Source organism: Serinus canaria, chromosome 11, assembly GCF_022539315.1.
Source record: "Serinus canaria isolate serCan28SL12 chromosome 11, serCan2020, whole genome shotgun sequence".
Taxonomy (NCBI): domain Eukaryota; kingdom Metazoa; phylum Chordata; class Aves; order Passeriformes; family Fringillidae; genus Serinus; species Serinus canaria.
In genome coordinates this window covers 13,017,090-13,042,033 of record NC_066325.1, presented here as the reverse complement: position 1 = coordinate 13,042,033, position 24,944 = coordinate 13,017,090, and the positions used below count along the sequence as shown (strand labels likewise).

Below are 24,944 nucleotides of genomic sequence, written 5' to 3'. Positions count from 1 at the left end.
CAGGGACACTCTGGCTACCTCAGTGTAACAAGGTTCAGTTTAAGCTGCTTGTTTCACTTGCTACATTGTCAGGGTTTAATCCAATTTGACTTGGGACACAAAGTAGCTGCTTTTTCACCCTCCAGGAAGCAGCCGGTATAGCCAGAGCCCAGCAAAGCACTGGCCCGTCCTGCCTGGTGTACACACACACACCCCCCCCACACAAAACCTCACCCACACACACACCCACCAAGATGCGCTCATTTCTAGGCTCACACTTTGCAGATGACCTTTTCTCTTCTGCAACATTTTTGATTATTTGTCAAAATCTCACCATAGTCCCTTCAAAAGCTAAAGCACCAGGGTAGGGGCTACAGCAGCAAAGTTCCTTGATGTGGAGGCTTGAAGCTGGCTGCTTCTTCACCCTATGGATCACCACAGTCCAACACTGGATCATCCCTGTTAGAGGGAGACGTGGAGGACAGCCCTTCTCCTAAAGCATGGCTGTCCAACTCCAGCCTCCTCTTCCCCACCAGCCACCCCCCAACACCACACCTCCACAGGGAGCAGCAGGGACTGGATTATTGCCAACCAAGCAGCCACCACAGCCAGCTCTGGCCAGCACTGCACTATCCCCCCAGGCCTGCTTTCACAGGAACTAAAATTTAAAAAGGTACTGCCCTGCAATAGCCTGGAGAAAAATATTTTAAAATGCCCATACACAGCTGAGAGCAAAGCCATGTCTGCAGGAGCCACAGCACTGCCTGGCTTTACCTATCACCTCACGCCAGATTTACTACAGGAATTGCCAAGGGGCCACCCTGCACCACGATAATAAAATCTTCCCAGAGACAGAGGCAGAAATAGCCACATAGTGGCTTCGTGCCTGAAACACCAGCAAAACAACTCAGCCTCTCATGACAGCTGCCCTGCACAATGCAGAGACACTGATTTCTTTCTTCCTTCCATCCCAAATCTGCCCCTTTGACTACAGACAGAGATAAGCAAATATTTAATTAACACATTTGACCTTTTATCAGCATTCAGTGCTGACGGTTTTCTGCACACCAGTTAGGTGTGCTTTCCTTCAGCCTCCTGCACACTTGGGAGTAGGACAGTTACAAGGTTTCTTTCTGACACTCTAGGTTTGAAAACTGAGAATGTGAAAGTGTCATCTTCAATTATTTTAATAGCATTTAAGTTTGTATCTTTTATTCCTGTATGGTGGTATAAAGAAAACAAGTGTTATCCAGAAAATCAAAAATCATAGGACTACCTAGAAAAGCAAAATATTTTAATTCTTTTTCCTGTGTATGTTTAAAACTTTCCAAATTTATTGTGTTAAGATGGGGTTGGAGTTAACAGAACATAAATGATGCCTCAAAATAGCTGAGAACAAGAAGCTCATTGTACTAATGTGGCAGAGAGCATCCTGCTCCTCCTGGTTTTGCTGTTACCAGAGACCTTCTCACAATATCATTCTACTAACCCTTAGATCCTGATCATTGTTAAAATGCCAAAAATTCTCGTATCTGTGAGTTATTTTCATTTAAAAGATGTCCCCTGTGTGTAGCCTGACCTTGCTCAAACCTTTTCTTTCCCCTCACCTGGCTGGATCAGGATGGTTCAGTGAAGACTCATTCACTAAATACCTTCATTATTTCAGCCTGAAGCTCAGTGTGACCTGGAAATAATACAAAGCAAGAGAAACCTCACCTGCATAAGGGAACCCTTGGTAATGTTCATAAGACATCCAGTGAACATCAGAGACCTATTTTCAAAGTACAGCAGCACCAGTTATATTTGATAATAATAAACACTTTATTTTTATAGTATAAAAATATAGGAAAAAATACTATACAGAAAAATATAAAGTTAAGTTGAGATCTTCTCAGTCCCTTTTAAGACAAACAGGATTCCATTGTGCAAGCCCCAGCCTTCAGCAAATACAATTATCCTGGTAGCTGAAGTGGTGGCACACTCAATCTGAATGGAACAGCTGCTGCTCACCATATCCAGAAGCAGAGGTGTGCCAAGGGACAACCTTCCAGCACAAGGAACTTTGTCCTGCAGCTTCAAACATCCTTGCAAGTTTGACTTTGTTACATATAAAATGGAACTGAAGTCCCCCTCAGTGATCTGACCTGGAGATGAGTATTTACAGCAAGGTGCTAAGAGAGCACCTGCCCACACATCCCCAGCTGGGATCCTACCCCACAGGCTCACATTTACACAAACCAGTAGCTGCAGCAGACTCACACAAACACAACTGGAAGCTCTCTGTGACCAGTTGTGGAGCTGTAAACTGTCATTTAAGGAAGATAGAAGGTCAGTAAAAACAAGCTGATGAAATCCCTGAGCTTCCACTGGTTCCTCAAAACAGAAAAAATCCAGCCCCCCCTGCCCCCAAACAACAGAAGCAGCCAGCATTCCTTTCCAATGTACTGGCTGTTTCACTACATTCCTGTCTTTAAGAAAGAGCACTGTGGACTGCAGCAGCCAAAAGCACAAGAATAATCTCCCTCTTTTTACCTGTACTTCTCCAGCACTATTTTCATATTCCACAACCAAACTGTCCAAGTTTGCTTGCAGGGAAAGCAGGAAAGAGAGAAGGCAAAGAAGGCTGAGAATTAAGGAATTACAGTGCAAATTATATGCTCATGGAAAAAAAAAACCACAAAGGAAAAACGTTCTCTGTAGATTTTTCAAGCCTGTTCTCTCCATGGCCCCAAACCAGGATCCATCCTTGCTAGGGAATAACTGCTAACTGACCCTAGACCTTCAACAGAACACTGGCAATGTGCTCCCCATAGCAGTGAACTTGCTTTCACACTGCCTATCAGCAATGCTACAAGATGCCTTTTCACCACCCAGCAATCACGGCAAGCTTCCACAACAAAGTGCAGTGAGAGTCCCAGGTCTTCAAGCTCCTCTTATTTTATTCATTTGTAGCAGAGATTTGAAAGTCCCTGTGCTGCATCCACAGTGGAAAAAAAAGTGCAATAACACACTGGAGACACTCCAGGAACTATTGCTGTGCTGAGGCAGCTTGTGGAGTTTGACTAAAAAAAATTGACGAAAGAAGAAATAAGGGCAGGCCTAAAGAGGATTATAGAAGGAATTGCTCTGGGCACCAGCACATCCCAGTTCCTTCCCACTGCCAGAAAGGTGCTGTAATGGATCCTGTCTCCTGTAAGCAGCAAGTGCAGGACTGACCACTTGTGAAGGGTTATCAGCAGCATATTTGAACAGTCTATGGCAAGCGTAAGGACAGCTCACTGCCATTTATAGATATTCACCATCTTCTCTGTCAGAGTAGCCAAGAGGTGGCTTTGGTTCACTTCCAAGGGGCAGATATCCAGCACAGGCAGGTCAGCTGGCAGCTTCTGCAGCAAGGAACCACTTCCAGCATCCCAGAGCTGTGGGAGGGGCAGACAAGGTCAAGGACTGCATGACTCTCCCCTCATATCCAGAACAGACCTTCCTCTCTCCAGAAAAGATTTCCTCAATTTACTCATAGGATCCTTTCCTTAGTTCCATACCTCGCTTGATTGGTCTTTAACAGACTTGCAGCACAATGCCACCCTGACCACCCTGTCTGACCCCACTCATGAGCTCTCACACAGCCTGCTGTCCGTATTCTGCATTTGGGCTGCTTTTTCATACAAAAGGCAACCCGTGTCCTCTTCCCCATCATCCCTAAAAAGCCTGCACCCTTCTCCCACAGTGCTTACCACACTAACTATCCCAGAGAGTCTGCTACACCACTCACAGGGCCCAGTTGTGCCACTGTGCCCAACCCCATTCCCCTGGGGGACAAGAGGGGCTCACTGCCTACATGCCCATTGATGGATGGGGACCACAGGCCTTGCCTAAGACTGGGGGTCCCACACTATCAGGAAGTTACATCTGCCACAGCAGTATAACAGACCTACCAGCACAGGGTAATGTGCATGACAATTCCCACCAAATCACACTGATGGTGTGACTGATAAGGCTTCTCTCCTAAGAACTGCAATAAAACCCCTACATCACACCAAAAGGAGCAAGACATACCAGAGCAGAATTGGATGCCTCATCACCAGCACACACAAAGACACTCCCATCATCCTCTGGACTCTGAAAAATGGCATTTTTGGTCAGCAACTTGCAAGTGGGACCAGCACTGAAAGTCTGAACCGGGTTGGAAGAACACACCACATCTTCTGAGCCCTCTGTCAGTGGGCTGCAAGTCAGTTCCATCATCACACAACGCATACATGGGTTATTTTTACCTGCATAGTAGAAATAAAAAGGTAACTTTTGAAAAATGTACTCACAGATAGGCTTTATCTGTAGGAATACAAGCAGCACCAGCCTGAGCTGCCCCCTTTTGCTCAGCCCCAGTTTTTCTGAATGTGCAGATGCTCATTACTCTAGTAAGAGCAGGTGCTGTGTTTCTGCTGTGCCCACTGCACCAAAGCTGCTGCTGAGCTCAGCCCAGGGCAATGAGAAGCAGTGGTCAGAGCTTGCAGACACCCCAGTACATACCAGGCCTGTAGGTGGCCAGGCAGTGCCGTGTGTTGATCTCTGTCTGGAGATCGATGCAGCCTCCGGGTTCCAGGGCCAGGTGATGAGGCCGGTAGGAGTTGCCAGCTCTCTGTTCCCAAAAGCAGGCTCCTTCCAAGGTCCCAGCCAATATCCCACCATAAGGCAGAGAGGCTGAGGCCATCCGGGGCAGGTAGGACAGCGATACCATGGGGCACCTGGAAGGGTCATTGGCAAGAGTCAGAGCTGTCAGCTGCAGCTCTGCTGGGATCCTGCTCGCTGCTGCAGAGCTTCAGCTCTTCAAATGCATGGCAAAGAAAGGGCCTAAGCAGCCTGTGAGATAGTCCTCCAAGCAAGGAGTGCCAGTGGATGTGTCAAGTATAAAGTAAATCCAGTTTAACTATGGAGTCCTATATTTTATAGAAGCAGCAGACAGCACACATCAGATGAGTGCAAATCAGCGTTTGATTCCCAGAGTATAAGAAACAGAAGCATCAGAATTTCACATCTCTTTGTAATTTGTCCTTTCAAAATTAAATACTAAAGCCAGCTCCAAAACAAATTCAGCTCTTCTGTTTATACTGCACCAGTGGGTGTATTTCTGACCCTTGTGTGCCTTGAAAAGAGCACAAGTGCTTGGCACCTGCGTAAGTCATATATAAACACCATAAAACCTTATGAGAGACCTCTCACATTTGTGCTAAATGTGAATTTTTGGACAAGAGATTCACATAATACAATTAAAACTATTGTAATTGTTGTGTGATTTATGGAAGAAGCTGTGTTTAACTTGATGCTTACTAGTTGAGAGGAATGATAAATCCTTCTGCCATACCTTGATTTCTGAGGGACCAGTTCTTGGACATGAGAGTTTGTGTCTCTCAGATCATATATCATGATAGAGCCATTGACCAATCCAGCATAGACATAATTTGTATCATCAAGACACCAGCAGCAGCTCCACACGGGACGGCCAGCATTGTATGTCTGCACCACTGTGTTTGTTGCCAAGCTGCAGAAGAAAAGCAAAGTGATGGCCAGTTGCACAAGTATCTACTGATGTGAAAACTGCACAATTAAAGTAAGCTAATCTAGCTTTTTAAAGTCTTCAGACAAAAGCATCTCTCTTTAGATTGAATTCTCAGTTGACTCCTCCTTTACTCCAGACATGAATCTAAAAACCCAAACAGAATAATCCCTTGGATATTGTCAAGTGATTTATAATTCTTCCAGGCCAATGCTTCTTTTTCCAGTTTGATCTTTGGAGACTTGGAGAGGAAATCTCACAGCAGGGTCTCAGCTGCCTTACTGGCAAGAGAAAGCTAAGTTACTTTTCTGGAAACAATTAGGAGAAGCAATGCTGGTGTAGTCCCGTAATACCACATATTCCTGAGATCACAGGGCTCATCTCTTCAGATTACATCTCTCATTAATTACTTCCTCTCTTTTTACACAAGAGGAACAGTATTTATGCCTCAAAAAAATCCAGTTTAAGCAGGAGCGAGACAGTGAGTGGCTAAGGACAGTTGAAAGTGTATTTACAGTATTAATTATTCTTTCTACAAATCAAGTTTCTAAAGAAGAAGAGAGTCCACAGAGGGGCACAACCCAGAATAACAGATGAAGTTAGTATGAGATCAGGATGTATTTGCAAAGGGCAGAATTGCCAACATGCATCTGCACACAGAGAACAGCACAGGAGACTGCACATATCAAAGTAACTCCGGATATCCTTTGTAACACATGGGCTTCTCCCTGGGGAAGGTGATTATGCTCAGGACTCTAGAGAAACGAGTAATTGCTCCCAGGTAAGTGTAAGGGGAACAACTACAAAGATCTAGCTGGGGAAACAGGGAGTTTCATACCAGAGCAGTGACTGGGTCAAAACAACAGGATGAAAAAAAAACCCCAAAACCAAACAAACTCACAGTGCTATTTTATACAGCTGCAAGCCAGAGCAGGAGACATAAAAGCATCTTGGATAATTCTTTTGGGGAGGATGACTATGAAATTAGTGACCAGAGAAGAAAGGACAACTGCCAAAGAAGGACTATTCTTTCAGAAGGAGACTGAAAAAAGTATGAAGATGCTGCTGAAGCCAACACCTAACTCCAAAACATTCTGGGGATCGAGCACAAAAGCAAGAGGATCACAAGCTCTGATGCAGCCAACCAGGCAGTGAGAGGCAGATATGGAAGTGTCTGGCTCCTTGTAACTCTTCCGATTAAACCATGAAAAGAATTATCAGCCCAATCAGATAGAAATCTGTCACCTTGACTTGAACATCAGAGACAGTTTTGTTTACTTTGCACTGGTCTAGCAAATGTTTCAACATGGTTACAGGAAAGAAACATTCTGTACATTTCTGTTGCAGGATTAAGTTCTGTTCATTGCTTCACTTGTGGGAAAGAATTAAGACTAATTAGTCAAAAACCAGACACTTATCCGGCCTAACCCAATACTGACAGCCAGATTGCACACGTTAATATAACTCAATAAGAACCAATCAGCCAATAAAGTTTTGAAGCACTGTAAGATTAAGACTGAAGAGCAGCAGAGCAGCAAAAAAACACACTCAAACTGTAAATTCTAACAGGACCGGACACATTTTTCTCTCCGTCGCTGCATAATTAGTCTCCATCCCGCTGCTTTAAGTCTCTGCTAGCTCTAGAGAGCCTTTAACACATGCTCAACAATGCTGTTTATGCATTTCATATCCCAGATGAATTCCATGATCTGCAAGAAGTTTAAAATCAGTAAAAGTCGACATTAGTGTAGGGAAGGAGGAGTCCAGCCTAACTACCCCCTTATTTCTGCTTTATGCTGTACAAGTTCTCATGCTTCACATTTCCCTGCAGTAAGAGAAAACCAAATGGACAGTAAATGTCATGTCCATATATTATGTTATTTATTCTCAACACAGCTGGCCAATCTGTGCTGTTTTCCATGGGAAAATAATCAGAGGGGTAGCTCCATGACACCTCCACCTTAAAGACGCAAAAGTATCAGTAAGTCCTCCCCTCTGTTAGTTCCCCCATGCAAGAAGAATATGCAGTCCTGATCTCATCTTTGCAGTGTGTTTCAGAAAGCAGAATAGCAAGTGCTGCAAGACAGAGCAAAATCCAACCCAACCTCTTGCACACAGCCAAACTCTGCAGGGACAGGCAGGGCTCACCTGGTGAGTTTGAGAGTGTTGTCCAGGGCAGCAGAGAGCAGCAAACCATCGGCTCGAGTGCCGAAAGCCAGGCCCCGGATCTGTTTGCTGTGGATGGGGATGTACTGGCTGCTCTTCAGGTTGGCCAAGCTCATCATCTTAACACCACAACCTGCCACAGAAGAAGAGTAAAGCAGATTATTGAGAAGCAGCAAATGCATAGAACTGGCTATTCTATGCCAGAACTACGAAGTCTGTATTGAAGCCTGTGGTGGGATGAACATATAAGTTATTTGCTATTCTGGATAAGAACTGCCACAAATCATTCTTTAATTCAAATGGCAAAGCTAAATCCTTAAGGATCCCAGTCAGCAAGAGCAAATTCAGTACCAGTGCTACAATTCCTGTTACAAGGCCTGCTGCTCTTTAGCCAGCTTCTTCAAAGACACTCTTGCACAGATAAAACCACAAAGAGCAGGATTACATGGCTATTTAAGAAAACAAGCATCACAGCAAAGAATGGGTACAGGTGAACTTAAACCTGCGTGCTACAAGAGTCACCACAAAGCCTCCATTCAGAGATTCAGTCCTGGCTACAAATGCCAGAAAAATGAGACCAGTTAAATGCAGAAAACCACTTTGTTATGCCTAGATAAGGCACATTAACCTCAAACCCATTAACCAAATAAAGTAACTCTCATCAGTCAGAAAGCATTTGGCAAATAGGCACTCTCAGACTCCTAATGCCACATGTATTGCACTGCAAAAGCCACTGGCACTGGTCCAGATGTCGGGTCACTGGCCCCTGGACATAACAGTGAGACAAAATCAGGGCTGCCCGTGACTTCTTGGCTTCCTATTTCCTCATTAGGGAACAGCATTCAGGCATTCATATTAAAAGGAGTTTCCTTTTAGTTGGGTTTTTTTGGTTTGTTTTTTTTTTAAGAGTACCGACAAATCGGTTGCATGCGCATCAATCCACCTACAAATTGGGAAGCAGTGTTTTTCAATTAACTACTGGAAGCTTCTCTGCAGGCCCCACTGCCTGGCCCCTTCTCCTTTCAGAAGGTTCACCTTTGCAAGGATCACAGGACACATCTTTTACCTTCCTGTGGATGTGGCAGAGCTGCAGACCATCTGCTAGGACTCTGCTATAGAAGTGCCAGGGAAAATAAGCTCCTTTGCTAGGTAGAGGGATGGGGCCAGATGAAGTATGGGGAGTCTTACAAGTATTCTCAGTCTACAAGGCACATGCAAAGGCCAAGCAGAAAAGCAGAGAGCAGGGACAAAGCAGAAATGACATTAACTTGTACTTCTGAACCTCCAAATGTTGACTTGCTTAATTACCAGGAATAAAAGTAGACTGTGGAGAAGGCTGTGATACCACAAGACAACCCAGTGAGTCACAGTATGCCATCACTCTGCAGTTGCCAGTCTGAGACACCAAGAACACCTTTTCCAAGTGGTACTTGCGCTGGCTCTGGCTGGGGGGGAGGGTGCCTGCGAGGCAGGGGCGGGAGCTGCCGGGCTGCTGAGAAGTGCTCACGTTGTACTGGGCCACCAGAGCCTTCAGCTCCTGCAAAGAAAGAACCCAAAGAGCTTTAATGCATCACCAGCAGTGTAACCTTCTGTGCTTTCTGCTTCAGGTACTCCAACTGTACTTGTTCTCAGATAAAAGAGGGAAATGTAGTCCCATTTTCATGCTATTCCTGAAGTATGATATTTCTAAGTTCATGGCCTATGACAGTAAGCAACAGAAACATTCAAATGCTGTGTAAATACTGGCAAAATGTATTCAAAGTCTGTTATTGTATATATTACACCCTGTGAAAGAGAGGACTCTTGGGCAACACATAAAAGCCAGTAACAACTATTACCAGATCAATGCTGTTTAGAAGGGAATGAACTGCCAAGTATTATGAGCCCCTAAACCACAAGAGAAAGTCAATTAAAACCATTTTCCAGAATTTCCAGAATACCCCATAAAAAAATAAAAGCCCAAGATTCAACACAAAGGGCGTTGCAGGAAACAAGTCAGTCTATTTAATGACAATGACCCTGTTCTTGTAAGCCCTGTGCAGCAAATTCCAGGAACAACACAACTCTCAAGAGCTCCAGCTCTGTCTTCTACTACCTCCTCCCCTCTTTTCCTCCACCTCAACTGATGAATGCTCAAGGCTATTCAGCAAAGACATGGCTAAGAACAGCTTCTGTGAAGAATAAGGTATTCCTTGAATTCCTTTTTCTGCTGAGATCATCAGGGGTGAGGTGGGAATCAAGGTAGTGGCATCAGCATATTGTGAGTCAACTAGAAGTGTCCCTTCCCAAAAAGTATTTTGACCATCATGTAATCCAAGGTCAAAACTAGACAATACAGAATCTCAGGGATATTTAAGAGAGAAGGTACACTGAAGGAAAATTGCTACTTGCTTTCTGTTGTCTGAGCAACACAGGTTCTGCTTCAAACACTATGTAATCTTTAAACAATTAAGGGTCATAAGAATGATATCATGAATATATCAGTAATTTCAAGTCAGCCTCAATACTGAACCAGACACCACCACTTAACCTGCATTGAAGCAAAGGCAGCAATTTTCAAAAAGGCAAGATCAAAGTTCAAATTCTACATTAATAGTTATCAAGACCTATAACTTTTGGAAGCTGCTCAAGAAGAGAGCAGTTCTTAAACTTTACAGAGGTCTGATCTCTTTGGCATCAAGCACATTGCAAATGTCCCAAAGGGAATATAAAAATGTATGGAAAAAAAAAAAATAAAAGGAAGCTGAAGACTCCAGATCATCTTATTAGAGCAAGAAAAGACAAAACAACCTGGGCAAGAAGAAGGGTTGTGAGGGTTGTCAGGATGCTTATGATGAAAGCTGTAGCTTCAGGCTCAGAGTAAGCAGTCAGTCAAAACACAGGTAAACTTGAAAGAAAGCAACTTTTAATTAAAAATTTAATAAACTCAGTATTTCTAAAAGGTGAGAGGTGGACACCACAACCACTGGGGATCAGAAGAGATTCAAATTATCTGCTGCTCTGGGGACCTTGCAGAACTCTCCTTGTCACCTGCACTCAACATTCAACTTTCACACAAATTATTACAATGGAAACCAGGCAATTAAAATCACAAGGATTATTAGTACAATGTTTACATTTAAACACAATGGACAAACCTAGCAGAATCAGGAAGTCTTACTGGAGGCACATTAGCAAGGTGATTAAAAATGTTCTGCTGCAGACAAATTCCACTAATTGTGCTCAAAAGAACATTCTGTTCATTATGTAAAAGCCTATACTTTCCTTTAAGATGCCTTTTCCTGATGCCTGATGTCAACTAATGGCCATGAGAGCAGACTCTTCTCTCTGCACATGCTATGACTGTCTCTAGATTTCAGCTCACCTTTGCAGTGATGAATGAACAGTCACACCAAGGGGAAAAGAATGGGCTATAGAGCTTAAGTCGTCCTGAGGAGCATACAGGAGGAAAAGCAGAAGAGCACAATGAATAGGAAAGGAAAACCACCAGCTACAATAAATTCAGAACAGTTTTGAGTTATTAGGTTACAGCCCTAATAGCTGATATGAAGCTTTCAAGACAAAAGCAGGTATCAATGACTGTCACTCTCTGGCTGCTTCCCACAGAGCTCTTAGAGAAGCCACACCTGCCACCTGGCACTGCACAGCCCCAGCCCTGCCTTTAACAGAGAAACACAGGACAGGACAACCTGAAGCTGTGGTGCAGCACTGTGGATATTCCACCTTCCACATCCGTTTGGGGTTTGGGTTCAAATTCAGTCTAAAGGAGGTGGAACATTTCTAACTGCTTCACTATAAACAACAGCAATGAAATACCAGCTTCCACTTCCCCAGACATCAACTGGAGGTGAACACAGAGATCACAAAGTTGACCAATCTTTATTCAATAAAATAATTAGCCTATTTTTTTTCTAGAGGTATTGAATACACAAATTTTATTGATATTTTGCCATTCAATTTTTTTTGAATGCTCTGAAAATCCTATTTTAAAAAACCTTTTCCATTACATCAAGAAACCTAAATTGATGTCTGCAAGGGTCACAATTACATTTGCTTTCTTCTCCACAGCAGCATGCAGTCTCCTGTAATTTCCCTGCCAGTCCTCCTTTTCCTGCTCTATATCCAAAGAGAGCTACTGCTTCCCATGTGCAAAAAATCAGATCTCCTACCCCAGCTGATCAGCAATATTAATACTAGAAGGCAGAGATGGTTTATTTATCATTAGCTACTTTTACTGAAAATGCTGGCAGAGTCAGGAGGAGTACTGCAGTAGCTCACATTTAATTCCCAAGTTCTTTCTGCTCCCAAAGGAAAAACATTAAAAGGTAAAAGGTGTCAGCAGCATTGGTTCCGAAACACAAGCCTGAACCTCTGTCTGGTGGGCAGGACACAGCTCAGCACAGCCTGAGGGCTTTCTTCCAGAGCTCTCTTCATCTTCATTTCCTCATGTATTTTCATAGAGCTAAAGACTTAAAACCCATCAATTTCCTAGTCTCAGTAACATTACATACTTCAATAATAAAGTACAATGAACAAGACTCTTAATGGGTAAGAGCACAGAAAAATGCATACAAACCTAAAAAAAGGTCACAGCTAGTGCCATGACTGCTGCTGGGCACAGCTCAAGTGCATTAGCAACAAAAAACCCTGAACAGCCCAACCCTACATTGCAATCACCCAGCCAGGGCTGGGCTAGAAACCTCCCAATCTAAATACTTCTATGCTAGTAGTTACTTTACTCTGTGACTTCTCATAAAACAAGGAGCTCATTAGGCATCTGCTCAAAATGCAATCAAACAAGTTAAAGACTTTTGTGGACTTCCTGCTGACTTTTTTGCTCCCCAGTATATTACTTTACTTCCAGTTTATTCACAGTATAAACAAGCACCTTAAAATTGCTTCCAGCATTTGCATTAACCACTACAGTACAATGATGAATGCAGTAATAAATACTGAAATAGAGCTTAAAGAACACAGGGTACTTAATCTTTATAACATGTGACTTCAACTCAGTTAGACTGGATACTCCATCATTTAAGACCAAATGAATTGCAGCAAAATATTATGGACCTGCAATTTTATCTTATTTGCATTTTTCTTAAGCCAAAGTTTGTAGTGGACCAATTTTCCTATTAGTGATGATGAGCATATGGCTTCATGCAGAAATGTAGAGAATTTATAAAGCCTTATCTTATGTCATACAGGAAGCCTTCAGCAAAGAGGATGTTGTTTAATGTACAGATATGAATAGCCAAGGCTATTAAAAAAATTCCAGGAATAAAGAAAAGCCTAAAAATAAGCAGGCTGCTAGAGAGTGAGAGGATATCATCTGCCTCATTCAACAAAAGGTAGCAAACTGGCAATGAAACAAGACTCTTGGAAAACCTAGCACTGGTGGAATACACCAGCTAATTCACAGTTTGAAGCGCTGGCAGAGTCCATAATTTATAGGAATCCTGAAAAAGCGGCTAGGATGGGTTACAAAATATCTCAGTGTTGAATAAGGCAGAAGGAAGCAGTAGCTCAACAACCCCTAATTTACAGTCAGTAATTTGTGCCCTAAGAGGTGCCTCTCAGCAGCTGCTCAGGCCATGTACAGCCTCACCTATTTGACAGGCCAGGTCCCAGGGTACCAGATGTTAAACTGAAATGTTGACTAACCTTCAAAAAACCCCAAAACCCTAGGGTATTTTTGTTTTCTTTTGATTTTGCAAGTAGCCATGCCTCTTTACAAACTGCTTCTCAAAGACTCTTGATTAACTAGCAATAATAGATTGCATTGCAGTCTAGAGAGATTTCCAAAGCTTATTTTGATACAACTACACATAAGACAAGGAGACAAAGTCTGGTTCTTTATTACCATGCCTTTCCAGGCACCCAAAACCTGAGGGGGAACCTGCAACATCAGCAGCCAAACAACTCCAGTGCTGTGCTGCAAGTTCAATTAAGTCTTAAAAGCACAAGAAAAAGTCAGAGTTTTTGTAGCACACATGAATATTCCAGCCCAGGATGTCTTCACCAGCTTGGGATGATTCACCAATTGGGTTTACTAAATCTTGATGATTACTAAAACTGGAATCCTGTCTTCTCACCTCTAAGGGAAGATGGAAAAGCAGGCTGAAGAGAAAGAAACACTGTGTATTTGCAGCTTGAGACTCACCTGAACTTGCTTGCGGAGTTTGCTGCACTCATCTGTCAGCACCTGGAGCTGGAGACGGCTCTGTGCAGATTCCAGCTCCGCCTGTCTCCGCAGCATCTGCTCCTTTTCTAAAGAGCTGGAGGAAGGAGAGGAAAGCAATCCTTAGGACTAGGTATTATCTTGGATACTTTTCTGGGCTGTCAGCTCCTGCCCTTGACTTCATCCCACCATATGTCCTGTTCAGGCAAATCCACAGTCACAGAAAACCTGGTACAGCACTAACCCAACACATTCACCTTGAGATATTCAGTTATGCAATTGTTCTGAATGACTCACTCCAAGTATTGTTCCAACAGCCTTTCTCCTCATCCTCTCCAAAAGGACTAATTTAGCAGAGGAGAGTGAAAAAGTAATCAATTTTCTTTCCCCTACAGAAACACTTAAGCAAATCCTATACCATTATGTCCATGTAAGATACTGTGTCAGTAACACAGCACATTATAGCATAACTATATAACAGCAAGATCTTCAAGCTTCTCTACCACCAGTAGCTAATCTTGTATTTTAGGAAAATATATCTGTACCAGAAAAAATGATACAGATAAATTCTCTGTGAATGCCCATAAAGAAGACCCACTTACTACCTCATTTTGAGCCCAAAAGTTCATACACACCATTTAGCAGAAGCATTTTGGTTAGGTTACTTAAATTTATTTCTCTTTCATACAGGCTTACATGAATAGCTAAAGTGGGAAAAGACACACCAACACTCCTTAAAATTAGCTGAACACTTGGTCTGTGTTGCCCACTGCATTCTGTATGTCAAAAGCTGCAATATTCCAGTTATTTCTGTCATTCATGTGCAGGGAGCTCTAGCTTGCCTAAGTATTTTGCAAATGCACAGACCTAGTCTTGAATGTTCCAAAGCACAGAATTCTGTCATTTCCTTAGAGGTTCCAAAGCACAGAATTCTGTCATTTCCTTACAGCTTTTCCATATAATTTTTTTTTCCTGCAGAAGAAACAGGTGAAATGCCTATTTAACAAACACAAACACATTCTTTATGTCAGTATCCAAAGGCTGAAGGCTGGTGGGTTTTTTCAATGTGACAAACAAACCCCATGATCTTATACCTAATTTAGGACTACATGCAAACAAGACTAATGCATGCACACACACATCTCTGCTCCACTTGTGGCTGTGTGCCAGAAGGCAGCCACTGCCAGCAGCTCCATGGACTCACAGTCAGTCACTGCTCCCTACCTTACAACAAAAACAGGAGGCAGAGGAGGAGCAGGGCATGTGGGGAATGGCTGCAGTGAGGTTCTGAGACACAAACAGAAGTCAGGCAACTACCTCTTCATGAGAGATAACAAGATTTACACACCCAAATGTCTTCTGTGCTTTTGAAAAAAATAATATATATCATTTATTTTTCTGCGTTAATCCAGTGAAAGAAGCATCACCTTTCTAAAGGTACACTTCAAACACTATCAGGCTGTGGCAATCTGGAGAGAAGAGAGATTCTCCCCTTCCTGACTTTTACTCCTCAATCATTTCTGATCTATAATTACCAGGATAGTGAGGTTTCTGTTGAAAGACTGCCTTGAAAGAACAGTGGTACAGTTGTAGATATGTGAAGAAACCCCAATTAAATTCTATTCAACACAAGACCCAGAACTCAGATATCTGCAGCATTTTCATTTCAGAAGAGTATCTGTGACAGCATCTTACTGAAAAGAAATGAGTCCCCATTTTCATACCTGCTTTCCCCTTTTTCAATACAAGGCCTACATTTAAGCTGGAAAGGGAAGTGGGAGTCATAGTAATGCTTGCTGACCTTTTGCAAGTAAAGCTACATGAAGAGTTTGACAAAGCAAGATGGAAAGTGATTCATATGAGGTATTACTCTGTCTAATGCATACAGAAAAGGTGGCAGAAAAGGTCAGCTATTCACCCTCCCTGCATTCCTAACCATGCCTTGCTTTTCCATCTAATGATGAATTAGCAATATACAGCTTTTTGGCATCAACTTTGCATGTCCTCCCATGATAACATTTCAGGATCTAGCACAAGACAGCTTTTGCTGTTTCAGGGCCACAAAATGCAAACTCAAGAATTCTGTTCCAAAAGAAAATTAAGACGTGCAATGCAGCAAGGCCTTGGTTCTTTAGGGTAGCTACACTCCTGATACACCCCAAGGGAATGCAAAATTGCTTCAGACAATGCAGGAAATGAAAGCCTGGAGTAGCAGGCAGAGTGCAGCTCTCAGTGGCAGGTACCTTTAGGTGGAGGCTCCGTACCTTCTCATGCGCTCCTGCTCGCTGGTGTCCAGCGCCTTCAGCGTGCGGGCATACAGCACCACGATGTCGGAGCGCTTGGCCTTCTTATTGCACTGAAATCAAACACCAGCTCAGGTCATCTACAGGCATTTAACTATCCAAACTAGGCATCCCTACCAGTCCCTCGGTATGGTTTTATTTAGCTCTGAAAGGAGGGGCTTTCTGCTGGAAAACAATGCCACAAACACAAGTATGTTGGCAATGTGCTCCCTCATACAGACACCAGAGCTCTAAGCAGGGCTACAACTCAAGTTGCACATCCTACTGCACCTTTAATAATCCATCTCTTTGCCTCCACTAAATACATTCTGCTAATGCACCGGCAAGGCAGCATGGTCAGGTAAGTTAGAGGGACAAAACATCCCAAATCAGAGAAAGAAGTGAAAACAAGAAGATCTAGAACAAAACACCAGCCCAACCTCAGGTCCGAAAACACCAAGACTTGATACTTGGCCAACAGACAAGGAACGCTTGAGCATACTCCCAACTCTTATTTCTGTACTATATTCCTTAAATCACGTTGTACAGACCCAAATCCATAAGAGTGTTCCATTGCTGCATGAAACACTGACATCTCACTGACTTCAGTGACACACAGGGAGTCAGATATTTCAATAATTTCATGCATCTGGCTGAGCTGCAATCATTTAGTACATTATATTCACCTTAAAATAAGACAACTTAGAACTTGCAGATGCCATAATTTCTTCCAAGTTTGTTTTGCAAATATTCTTTGTTGATAAGAGGCAGGTGAATACTCAGATCAAGTAACCTCAGCTAAACATTAAATTATTGCATATGCTTCAAATGCAGACTTGTCTATTACTTAGCAGCACAAAGTTATCACAAGCAAGTCTCTCAGAGCAGACAACCTCCCTCCCCTTTGTAAAAACTGCAGTAAATGGCCAAGACAGTTTTCCTGGCAGCCAGCAGCTGCCACTGGCAGGTTCAGGAATGCTGCAATTTCACAGCAACTCACACTCAAGCCACTTAGTATACAGACCATGCACGGCAACTCTGGGCCATTCAACCAGAGAACATCCAGTTGCAAAGGAGGGTGACTGAAAATGAAGGAAAGATGATTTAACTTCAAGGTTCTCTCCAGAGCAAGTTCTCCCAGGAGCTTTTTAGTATTTGTATCATTGGAAGAGAAAGAGGGAGCAAACAGCCCTTGAGATGTTAGTGTTCAAGAAGAAAGCAGTCAGAAAATTCCAAAGAGTAAATATGCCAGGCAGGTGTCCCAGAATTCTGTCTGGACCTCAAGTGGGGGAAGAAAAGCTTACACAGAATTGACAGAGGTAAGAAAAATCAACTTTGGGCCTTTGCTATGGCAACAGGGATTCTTTAGGTTTAGTTACAGTACACATCAACAGGAAGTTTCTTGTTGAGAGAAGGGAATCCTGCAAAGTCAAGCAAGAATACAGAAACTCTCAAAATGACAAAGCCAAAGGAACCCTGGGCTTCCAGCCACTGACTCAGGAAGTGCCAGAACTGAATCCTATTTACAAGGTACTCATTGACCTATTTTTTGTCAGCATTCCTTCATGGAAAAAAAGGAGTAAGGAATGGAAACACATCACATAGAAGTGCAGACCTCATCAAAGGAGATCAGTATTAACCATGGAAAGAAATAATTCAAAAGCTGATTTACCACTTGCAAAGGGACATTAGAAGATGTAACCTGGTTCTCAGTTTGCTCTCTGCCAGCTTCCTAAACCTGGTCCTCTTAAAGGCTGCAAAAGCAGATAAGGTCAAACCAGAAGATTAAAAAACTGAAAACTGAATTTGATGATCTTTGGGGTCCTTTCCAACCCTAACCATTCTGTGATTCCAGAACAGTTCTCAGACATATTTCCTGTCCAATAACACAGTCATTATGTTTAGCTAATTGTGTCTAGGCATCCATCTGCCATTTCCATTCCAGGTGGTTCTCTCCAGGACCAGACTGGGGCATTCTGAAACCATTTCCAAGTTTAGCACTTGAACTCTCAAACCTTTACATCTGCTACTCACAAATGCTCTACTTCAGGGAGAAGATCCAAGTCATAACCAATCCTTTAAAGTACTGCTAGTTGTTACTGGCCTAAAAACAACAAAGTAATGGTGGGGTTTGTTACTTCTGACAGCAGCTTCATGCAGCAACCAGCTGTAACACTCACAGTGATCACATCTGAGGCACAAGTTAGGCACATACAGTAAGTGCTTTCCAGTGCACATAAACAGCCACATTACCTGAGGGCACTTCCCTGCCTGTCCCCTGAGCCACCTCTCAATGCAGGTGTAGCCAAAGAGGTGCCCACAGCGCAGCGCAGACAGACGGTGGTCCCCAGCATTGGTCCACTGCTCAAAGCAGATGGCACAGGTATCTCCTTCCTCCTCATCCAGAGGTGCAACAGGAACTGATGGCTCCAGTTTCTTTACTGGAGTTGTCTAGGATTAAAATAAAAAAAACAACACAACTGTTTCAGAAAATGCACCATTTATCATGTCTAATCTGTCTCCAAAAGCATTTAGTTCACTTTACTTGCTTTTGCTGGACTTCATCTTCATGACTTTCATGTTCTGCAGAAGCTTGAGACAAAACTTGAGGTGGCTCCGCTTGGACCTGACTGGAAACTAAAGAAAGCATTGCTTAAATAACCTGATTTATAATGGGGTGAAAAGGAGTTTTCCTGCTTTGATCTGAAATCATCAGGGCACAGGTTAAGAAAGGACACAGCACAGGTTACCTACAAAGCTTCAGATCAGTGCCCTGGACACATTCTGTGTGCAAGGCCTGCAATGCATGAACAGTAGCGCTGAAAAATTTTATGTTTTCTTTTATGAAAATCAACAGAATTTCAGTGAAAAATGAGATGTCTTTTAAGGACAGCAATTTTTACCAGAATTTTCTGACCTGCACATAACAAACAGACCTGGTCTATAGTTAGGCTGATGTAAGATTATATTCCTGCATCATTATGCCCTGAGAAAGACAGATACCAATATCAGAAGTTGCTTTGCCAAGGGATCTAAGCATGCATATTTCATGTGCCAAGAAAGCATTTCCCGTATGCTGGCTGTCCATTCACTCTGACTTCAGCAGTTTTCCAGCTGGTAATTGTCTGAACTACCAATTCTGCTGGTATTCTCCCTATGTAATTGTGGTGGGCCTCTGTCAGCCCATCTGTTAAGGCATGGGCACACTGAATTGCTCTGTGGAGATCACCACCACTAGCACAGTAAAAAAGGAGCAGAAATCTCTGCCTCCCCCCTAGCTCCTGACAAAACAAGAGTCATTAATCACATTTAGTAATCAAGGCAGATATTCTCCGTCCAGTGGGAGTATCACCTAACCCTGGCTAATGTCAATAAAGTTTTCAGCCTCTGATTCTGGGCTGTAAGAGGAGCTACTGGCTTATATAAGCAATAAGGGAATTCCAGAAAATCCAGCAGAGAGCATATGTTCACACAATAATATACAGCACTTAACAGCTTGAGCTCCTGTCATGTGTAAAACTAGCCCAGAGCAAGCAGAATGGATCTGTTCAAAAGATACCTCATAAATGTACCCTTTTAAAAAAGGTAATGAGGTGGGCTGGCCAATCAAAACCAAAACTGAGGGCAGAGAGTCAATCATAAGGACATTCCTTAGAGACTGAAGTAAAAAGATATCCTTGTTCTTATATTCTCTGGGCATCAATAACCTTGACTAGCCAGTTAACTATTTGTCACTCTTACATAAACTGTGCATGTTAATCACAAAAAATGTCACTGAAGTGTGTGTCAGCCTGTGAACATGATAAAGAATTGAAAGACAGAAAGAAATGAGGAGCAAAAAAGAAAAACAAGAAGTACCTCCATCTCCTCAGCTAAGTGTCACACAGGAATGAAAAATCAACTGAAGCAGACTGAGATCTCAAATAATTAAAAAATACTGAATCAGATCCTGCTCTGAAAGGATCATTATCTTGCTGATGCCCAAGCTGTGACCTGATGTCTTCAACAGCACTCCTTAATAATACGTGGGAGTGGAAGCATGGCAAACAATAATCTCTAAATTTAAGTTACAAATAATCCTGGAAACTTTCAGAATAAATAGCAGTCTGCAAACGGCAAAAAGATTGTATTTAACATTATGGTAAGCAATCACCCATTGCTGCTGCTGCTGCTCTAAAGAGCTGCTTGCCAGGAAGCCATGTGGCAGCAGCCTGCTCCTGTCAGCTGTGGGCACAAAAATCTCTGAGCACCGTCTGTTGAGAAGCTCGAAAGGATTTCCCTGCTGAGTTTTCAAACAGCAAGAAAAGTGTCTGAAATCAGTCTCTACACAGCTCCAATACAGCACAAACCTCCTGAGCCCGCTGCTGGAGGAGTCTCCTGGACTGATGGTAACAGTGGTGCTGCTGCCTCCACTGCTTCCTCCTCTTCCTCCTCCTCTTCAGAAGTGCTGCTGTCAGAGTCGCTCACTTCTATTGTCTCGGCTGGGCGCTGTGCCTGGGAGTCCCTCACAATACCGGGGAACTCTGGGTGTGGAACTGGTCCTGCAGATGGCTCTTGGGTCCTACTGAGTTGAAAGTAATGGTCCAATGCTGCCCTGAGTCCAGAAATGTAAGAAACAAAAGCCACAGTCATTTCAGGTAAGCTAAAGACTCACCATGTTTCCCCACAAATGCTAACAGGAAAATTCCTAAGCTTTGACTGCAGCAGGAAGGTGTCACTGTTATCAAGTCAGGCCTTCTCTGGTAGGGGGGCAATCACATAGGATTGTTCACAACATGGTCTATCAGCGGGATCAGCAACAACCCATTTTGCTCAGTTCAAAGAAAATCTTCTCATTACAACAATGATATTGCTTTCTTTTGGGGGAGAACGGGATGGTGGGGTTGGAGAGGAGAAAAACAAAGAGTATCATTCAGTAATAAGCCTAACTCCTAATCTGTCTCTCCAAAGCTAACTGAGCCTTGGTTCCTGAAGGAACTGGTACTGTGAAATGCATACCACTTGGATGAGAACCTCATTCCATTGACTACTTTGTGCTTAGTCTTTCTACTTTCTTTCTTCCTTTCTACTGGAACTTCATCCCTAGATAGAAACATCCTCCCCTCTCTCCCATCAGTTCAGCTGTCATCTCAACTATCCTTCAGATTCAAAGGAGTTTCTTGGGTTGCCTTCCAGCCCTCACAACTACAGTGACCTTCACAGGCAATCCAAGGGCAAACAATACAGTTGTGTTTAATCAGCTGGGAGGAGAGGATCTCTTGGTCTTGCTGAATTTAAAAGCAATGCTTCAGTTAATTATAATTTCACCCTTAGCACACACAAAAGCTAGAATGATGAGAGAAAAACAATAAAAAAGAAATTCGGATTTCTTTCTGGCTGCAGAACATCCCCCTTCATCCCCCTGTAATCCCATCCAAATGGTATTAAATAGAGAGGATTTTTTATTTTGTCTGAAAATAAAAAAAAACCAAAAAAACAAAACAAAAACCAAACCAAACCAACAACAACAAAGCCCAAAAGAAAAATATCCATTTGTATGTTTGTGAACTGTCACCAGCAAATGTAATCAGGCAGACCCCAAATCAAAGGTGAAATGCAAAGCAGAGCACAAGCTCCACTGAGCTAAATGCTGGCTGGAACTGCTGAGAATCAGTACTGCTGCAGGAATCATGGACAGGAATCTGGATGCGCAGAGGGAACAACAGCAGCACAAGCTCTGCAAGTAAAATTCAAAATGTAGAAGGACTCAGAGGTCAACATCACCCATGAAACAGGGGGATTCACTTAACAAGAGCAAAGAACCTTCCAGAAGAGACCAAAAGTTGCTGTGCCATTACTGAACTTAAAAGGTAAGTGATTTGGCCCTAGCCACACACCTGGGCTGGGCTCTGTAAGAGAAAGCAAGGAAGTTTTGAACTGGTGCTGGACTTGGTCAGAGGGCAGCTCAGACCCAATTTCATTTCTGCTTTACCTGGCACTGATTGTCCTCTGGGAACCACCAAGTCTCTGCTGCCTGCGTGCTCTCCTGGCTGGCGGGCGCTGTGTGAGCTGTGGCACAGGCAGTGGCTGGGACTGATCAAACGGCCCCTGCATCCTCTGCAGCCCACTGGGGGCCGTGGCAGGACCCGTCTGCAGGTCAGGCTCTGCAGCTGCTTCCCTTGCACCAGCACTGGATGTGACAACAGCATCATCAGCAGGGAGGGCTGCAGCGCTGCCTCCTCCTTCCCCGAGCACAGGAATGTGGGAGGAGAGCACTGTGTGACCAGAGGGCTCCGGGGCAAGTGTCTGGAGGGTCTCCACTGAGTAACCAGCCACTGGTTGGAGATCAACTTCCATCTCTTCTTGAGCCATTTCTGCAAGTTGAAGAAAACTAGTGTTTACTTATAAGTATACCCTACTTGTAGCCTGATGGTAGCAAGAACCAGGTACAGCAATCAGTGACTAAAAATGTTTTTAGAATTCAGTCAAGAGAAAATTTGTCCTTTGCAGCAGAGCTAAACCAAAAGTCAATACTCATATGTGAGCTGAGAGCACACTCCCAGAGTCCTGGGCTCAAAGTCTTTGGCTCGACAGCAGCTAGCACCAAAGGCACATTGCAAAATCAACTTAAATAAGTACTTAGATGAGTATGTAAAGCTAATGTTTTCTTGCTGCCATCATTTACTTGCCAGGTAAATTCATGTGGATCTTGAAGAACAGCTGGAAAAATTATGAGACTCTCCCAAGTGAGCAGCACTGCACAAGCACCCACAGATACAGCCAGAAACAAGCTCTATGACACAGTCCTTTGCTGCACTGCTCTCTTGACTGATGTCCAAGTTTCTTCAAATGAAATTGCCTTATTGTAACGGAGCACTGTGACCCTTACCCACAGTGCACTGAACAGCCCTTCAGGTATTTACCAACACCAGGCAAAACCAGAAAGGGCATGACAGCAGAACACATGACTGAGACATTACTGGTACCAAGTTATCTGCAGCATCAGCATTTGTGGATCCAAATTCAGCCCAAGACTGGATAAACATGAAATCTGCAATAAGACTGCAAATATATTGAGGGTGGTTGCCCTTCTACATCTTTGGCATATGGATTTCAGGTTACCTCCAGAACAGGAGTACTACCTTAGGGTTTGAAGAAAAACAGAGACAATAGTTTGTGCGTTATTAATTCTCTTGCTGCTGTCAGCCACCAAATTAAGAGCACTTTGGTCACACTGCTCTTACAACACAGAAAGTTCAAGATGATCACATCAATTGAATGAACAGATTCACCAAAAACTCAAAAGTCCTTTATTGGAAGAGGTATGTGGATTAAATATGGCAAGCTGCTGGAAATCATTCACATTCTCCAAAAAGTACTTAAGCAATCATAAACTTGAAAAGCCTTGGGAATTGCAGACCTTTATCATTATTTAGAAGCCCAAAGCACAAACACCAGTTTTACTAAGATGGTAAAACTTACCCAGCTAGGGCTGCATAAAGAGAACAAATGCTTGTTGTGTGTAAAAAGGAGCTAGAAAATGTATACAAGAATTAATAAAAGAGGTTGTAGTAAGGCTCAAATATTTTATAGGTATTTTAGGAAAGTCTAAATTACAAATTTTTATCATTCTTATCCTGATTATCAATTCAGCCTAAACTAGGTCAAAATAGACGTTCCCACTTCCCACCAAAACAGGTGCACGGCCAAAATACAGTAATATTCAACAATCAAGTACTGCATCTCTAGTACTGTGTTCATGTTCATTATAGAATTGCCACCCAACACCATAATAAACCCTTTATTTTCACCATATGGAATCATGATGTTAAGGGGTTAAAGATACAATCCCAAACGCCCCTGCCAAGGGCAGGGACACCTCCCACCAGGCCTTATCCAGCCTGGCCTGGAGCACTCCCAGAGTTGGGACATCCACAACCTCCCCGGGCAACATGTTCCATTGCCTACACAGCCTCTGAGATTTATAAAAGAGGTTAATAATGGCATTTTCACGGTTAAATCTTGGAATCTGGCCCAAAAGGATTATCAAGTCAGGCCTTCCTGCAGCCAGCCAGCCAGGCGGCCCCGGGAAGAGGAGGGTCCCCACAAATGGCCTGCCTGGGCCCTAAGGAGGAGCCCCGGGCGCCCCCGAGGACCGAGCCCGGCCGGCAGCCCCAGGCTCACACCCGTGGGCTGAGGCAGCAGCTTCCCCTTGCGGAGGGCACCGGGCCTGCTCCTGCCGCACCTGCTCGAACACGAAATTGACAAAAACAAACCAGCCCAACACGGCCCAAACGGAACACACGCTCCGCAGGCGGGGATTCTCCACTGTCTCTTTCACAGAGCTCGCGGATTTTAAAGACGAGCCCGTCACAAACAGGGCAAGGGAGAAGGATATCCCCGCTCCGGCAGCCGCAGGCAGCCCGAGCGCTCGGGGGAAACAAGCCGTGCTGGGGAACTCGGCTAGGCCCCGGGGATGGAGCTGTACCGGGATCCCGGCCCGGAACCAACCACCCGCCCGGCCCGGCCCGGCCCGGCCCGGCCCTATCCCCCCCAGCCCGGCCCCGCCGCCCCTCGCTCACCTCCGCCGGGCCCAGCCACCCGCTCGAGCGCCGCGCCGCCCCGCCCCCGCTGTCCTATTGGCTGGCTGCCACCCCCGCGCCAGTCGCCATTGGGCGAGTCGGAGCCGTTTCCGCTTTTTCATTGGTCAATCGCTCTGTCCGTCTGTTCAACGGAACTGGGCGTGACGAGGAGAGAGGCGGGGAGGCACGGCTTGCTCTGATTGGTCAATGAGCGGCGGTGAAAG

General features: G+C 43.9%; 1 protein-coding gene across 1 annotated transcript; it reads right to left on the bottom strand.

The window, feature by feature from the left end:
- Window positions 1-1,943: 1,943 nt before the first annotated feature.
- Window positions 1,944-24,879, bottom strand: RFWD3 (ring finger and WD repeat domain 3). Its single transcript, XM_009090674.4, has 13 exons — window positions 24,721-24,879; window positions 22,131-22,512; window positions 20,509-20,753; window positions 18,705-18,796; window positions 18,413-18,610; window positions 16,142-16,233; window positions 13,860-13,974; window positions 9,008-9,236; window positions 7,682-7,832; window positions 5,342-5,518; window positions 4,510-4,724; window positions 4,036-4,253; window positions 1,944-3,398 (listed from the first exon to the last, which is right to left on the bottom strand). The coding sequence occupies exons 2-13, from the start codon at window positions 22,508-22,510 to the stop codon at window positions 3,255-3,257; spliced, it is 2,256 nt and encodes a 751-aa protein (XP_009088922.1). The 5' UTR covers window positions 22,511-22,512; window positions 24,721-24,879; the 3' UTR covers window positions 1,944-3,254.
- Window positions 24,880-24,944: the final 65 nt, after the last annotated feature.

Excerpts from the sequence above, each read along its gene's own strand:
- RFWD3 (XM_009090674.4), bottom strand. The coding sequence starts at position 22,510 with ATGGCTCAAGAAGAGATGGAAGTTGATCTCCAACCAGTGGCTGGTTAC. Across the intron at positions 18,611-18,704 it reads ATGAAGTCCAGCAAAAGCAA|ACAACTCCAGTAAAGAAACT; the intron begins GTAAAGTGAACT and ends TTTTAATCCTAG. Across the intron at positions 3,399-4,035 it reads AGGCATCCAATTCTGCTCTG|CTCTGGGATGCTGGAAGTGG; the intron begins GTATGTCTTGCT and ends CCCCTCCCACAG.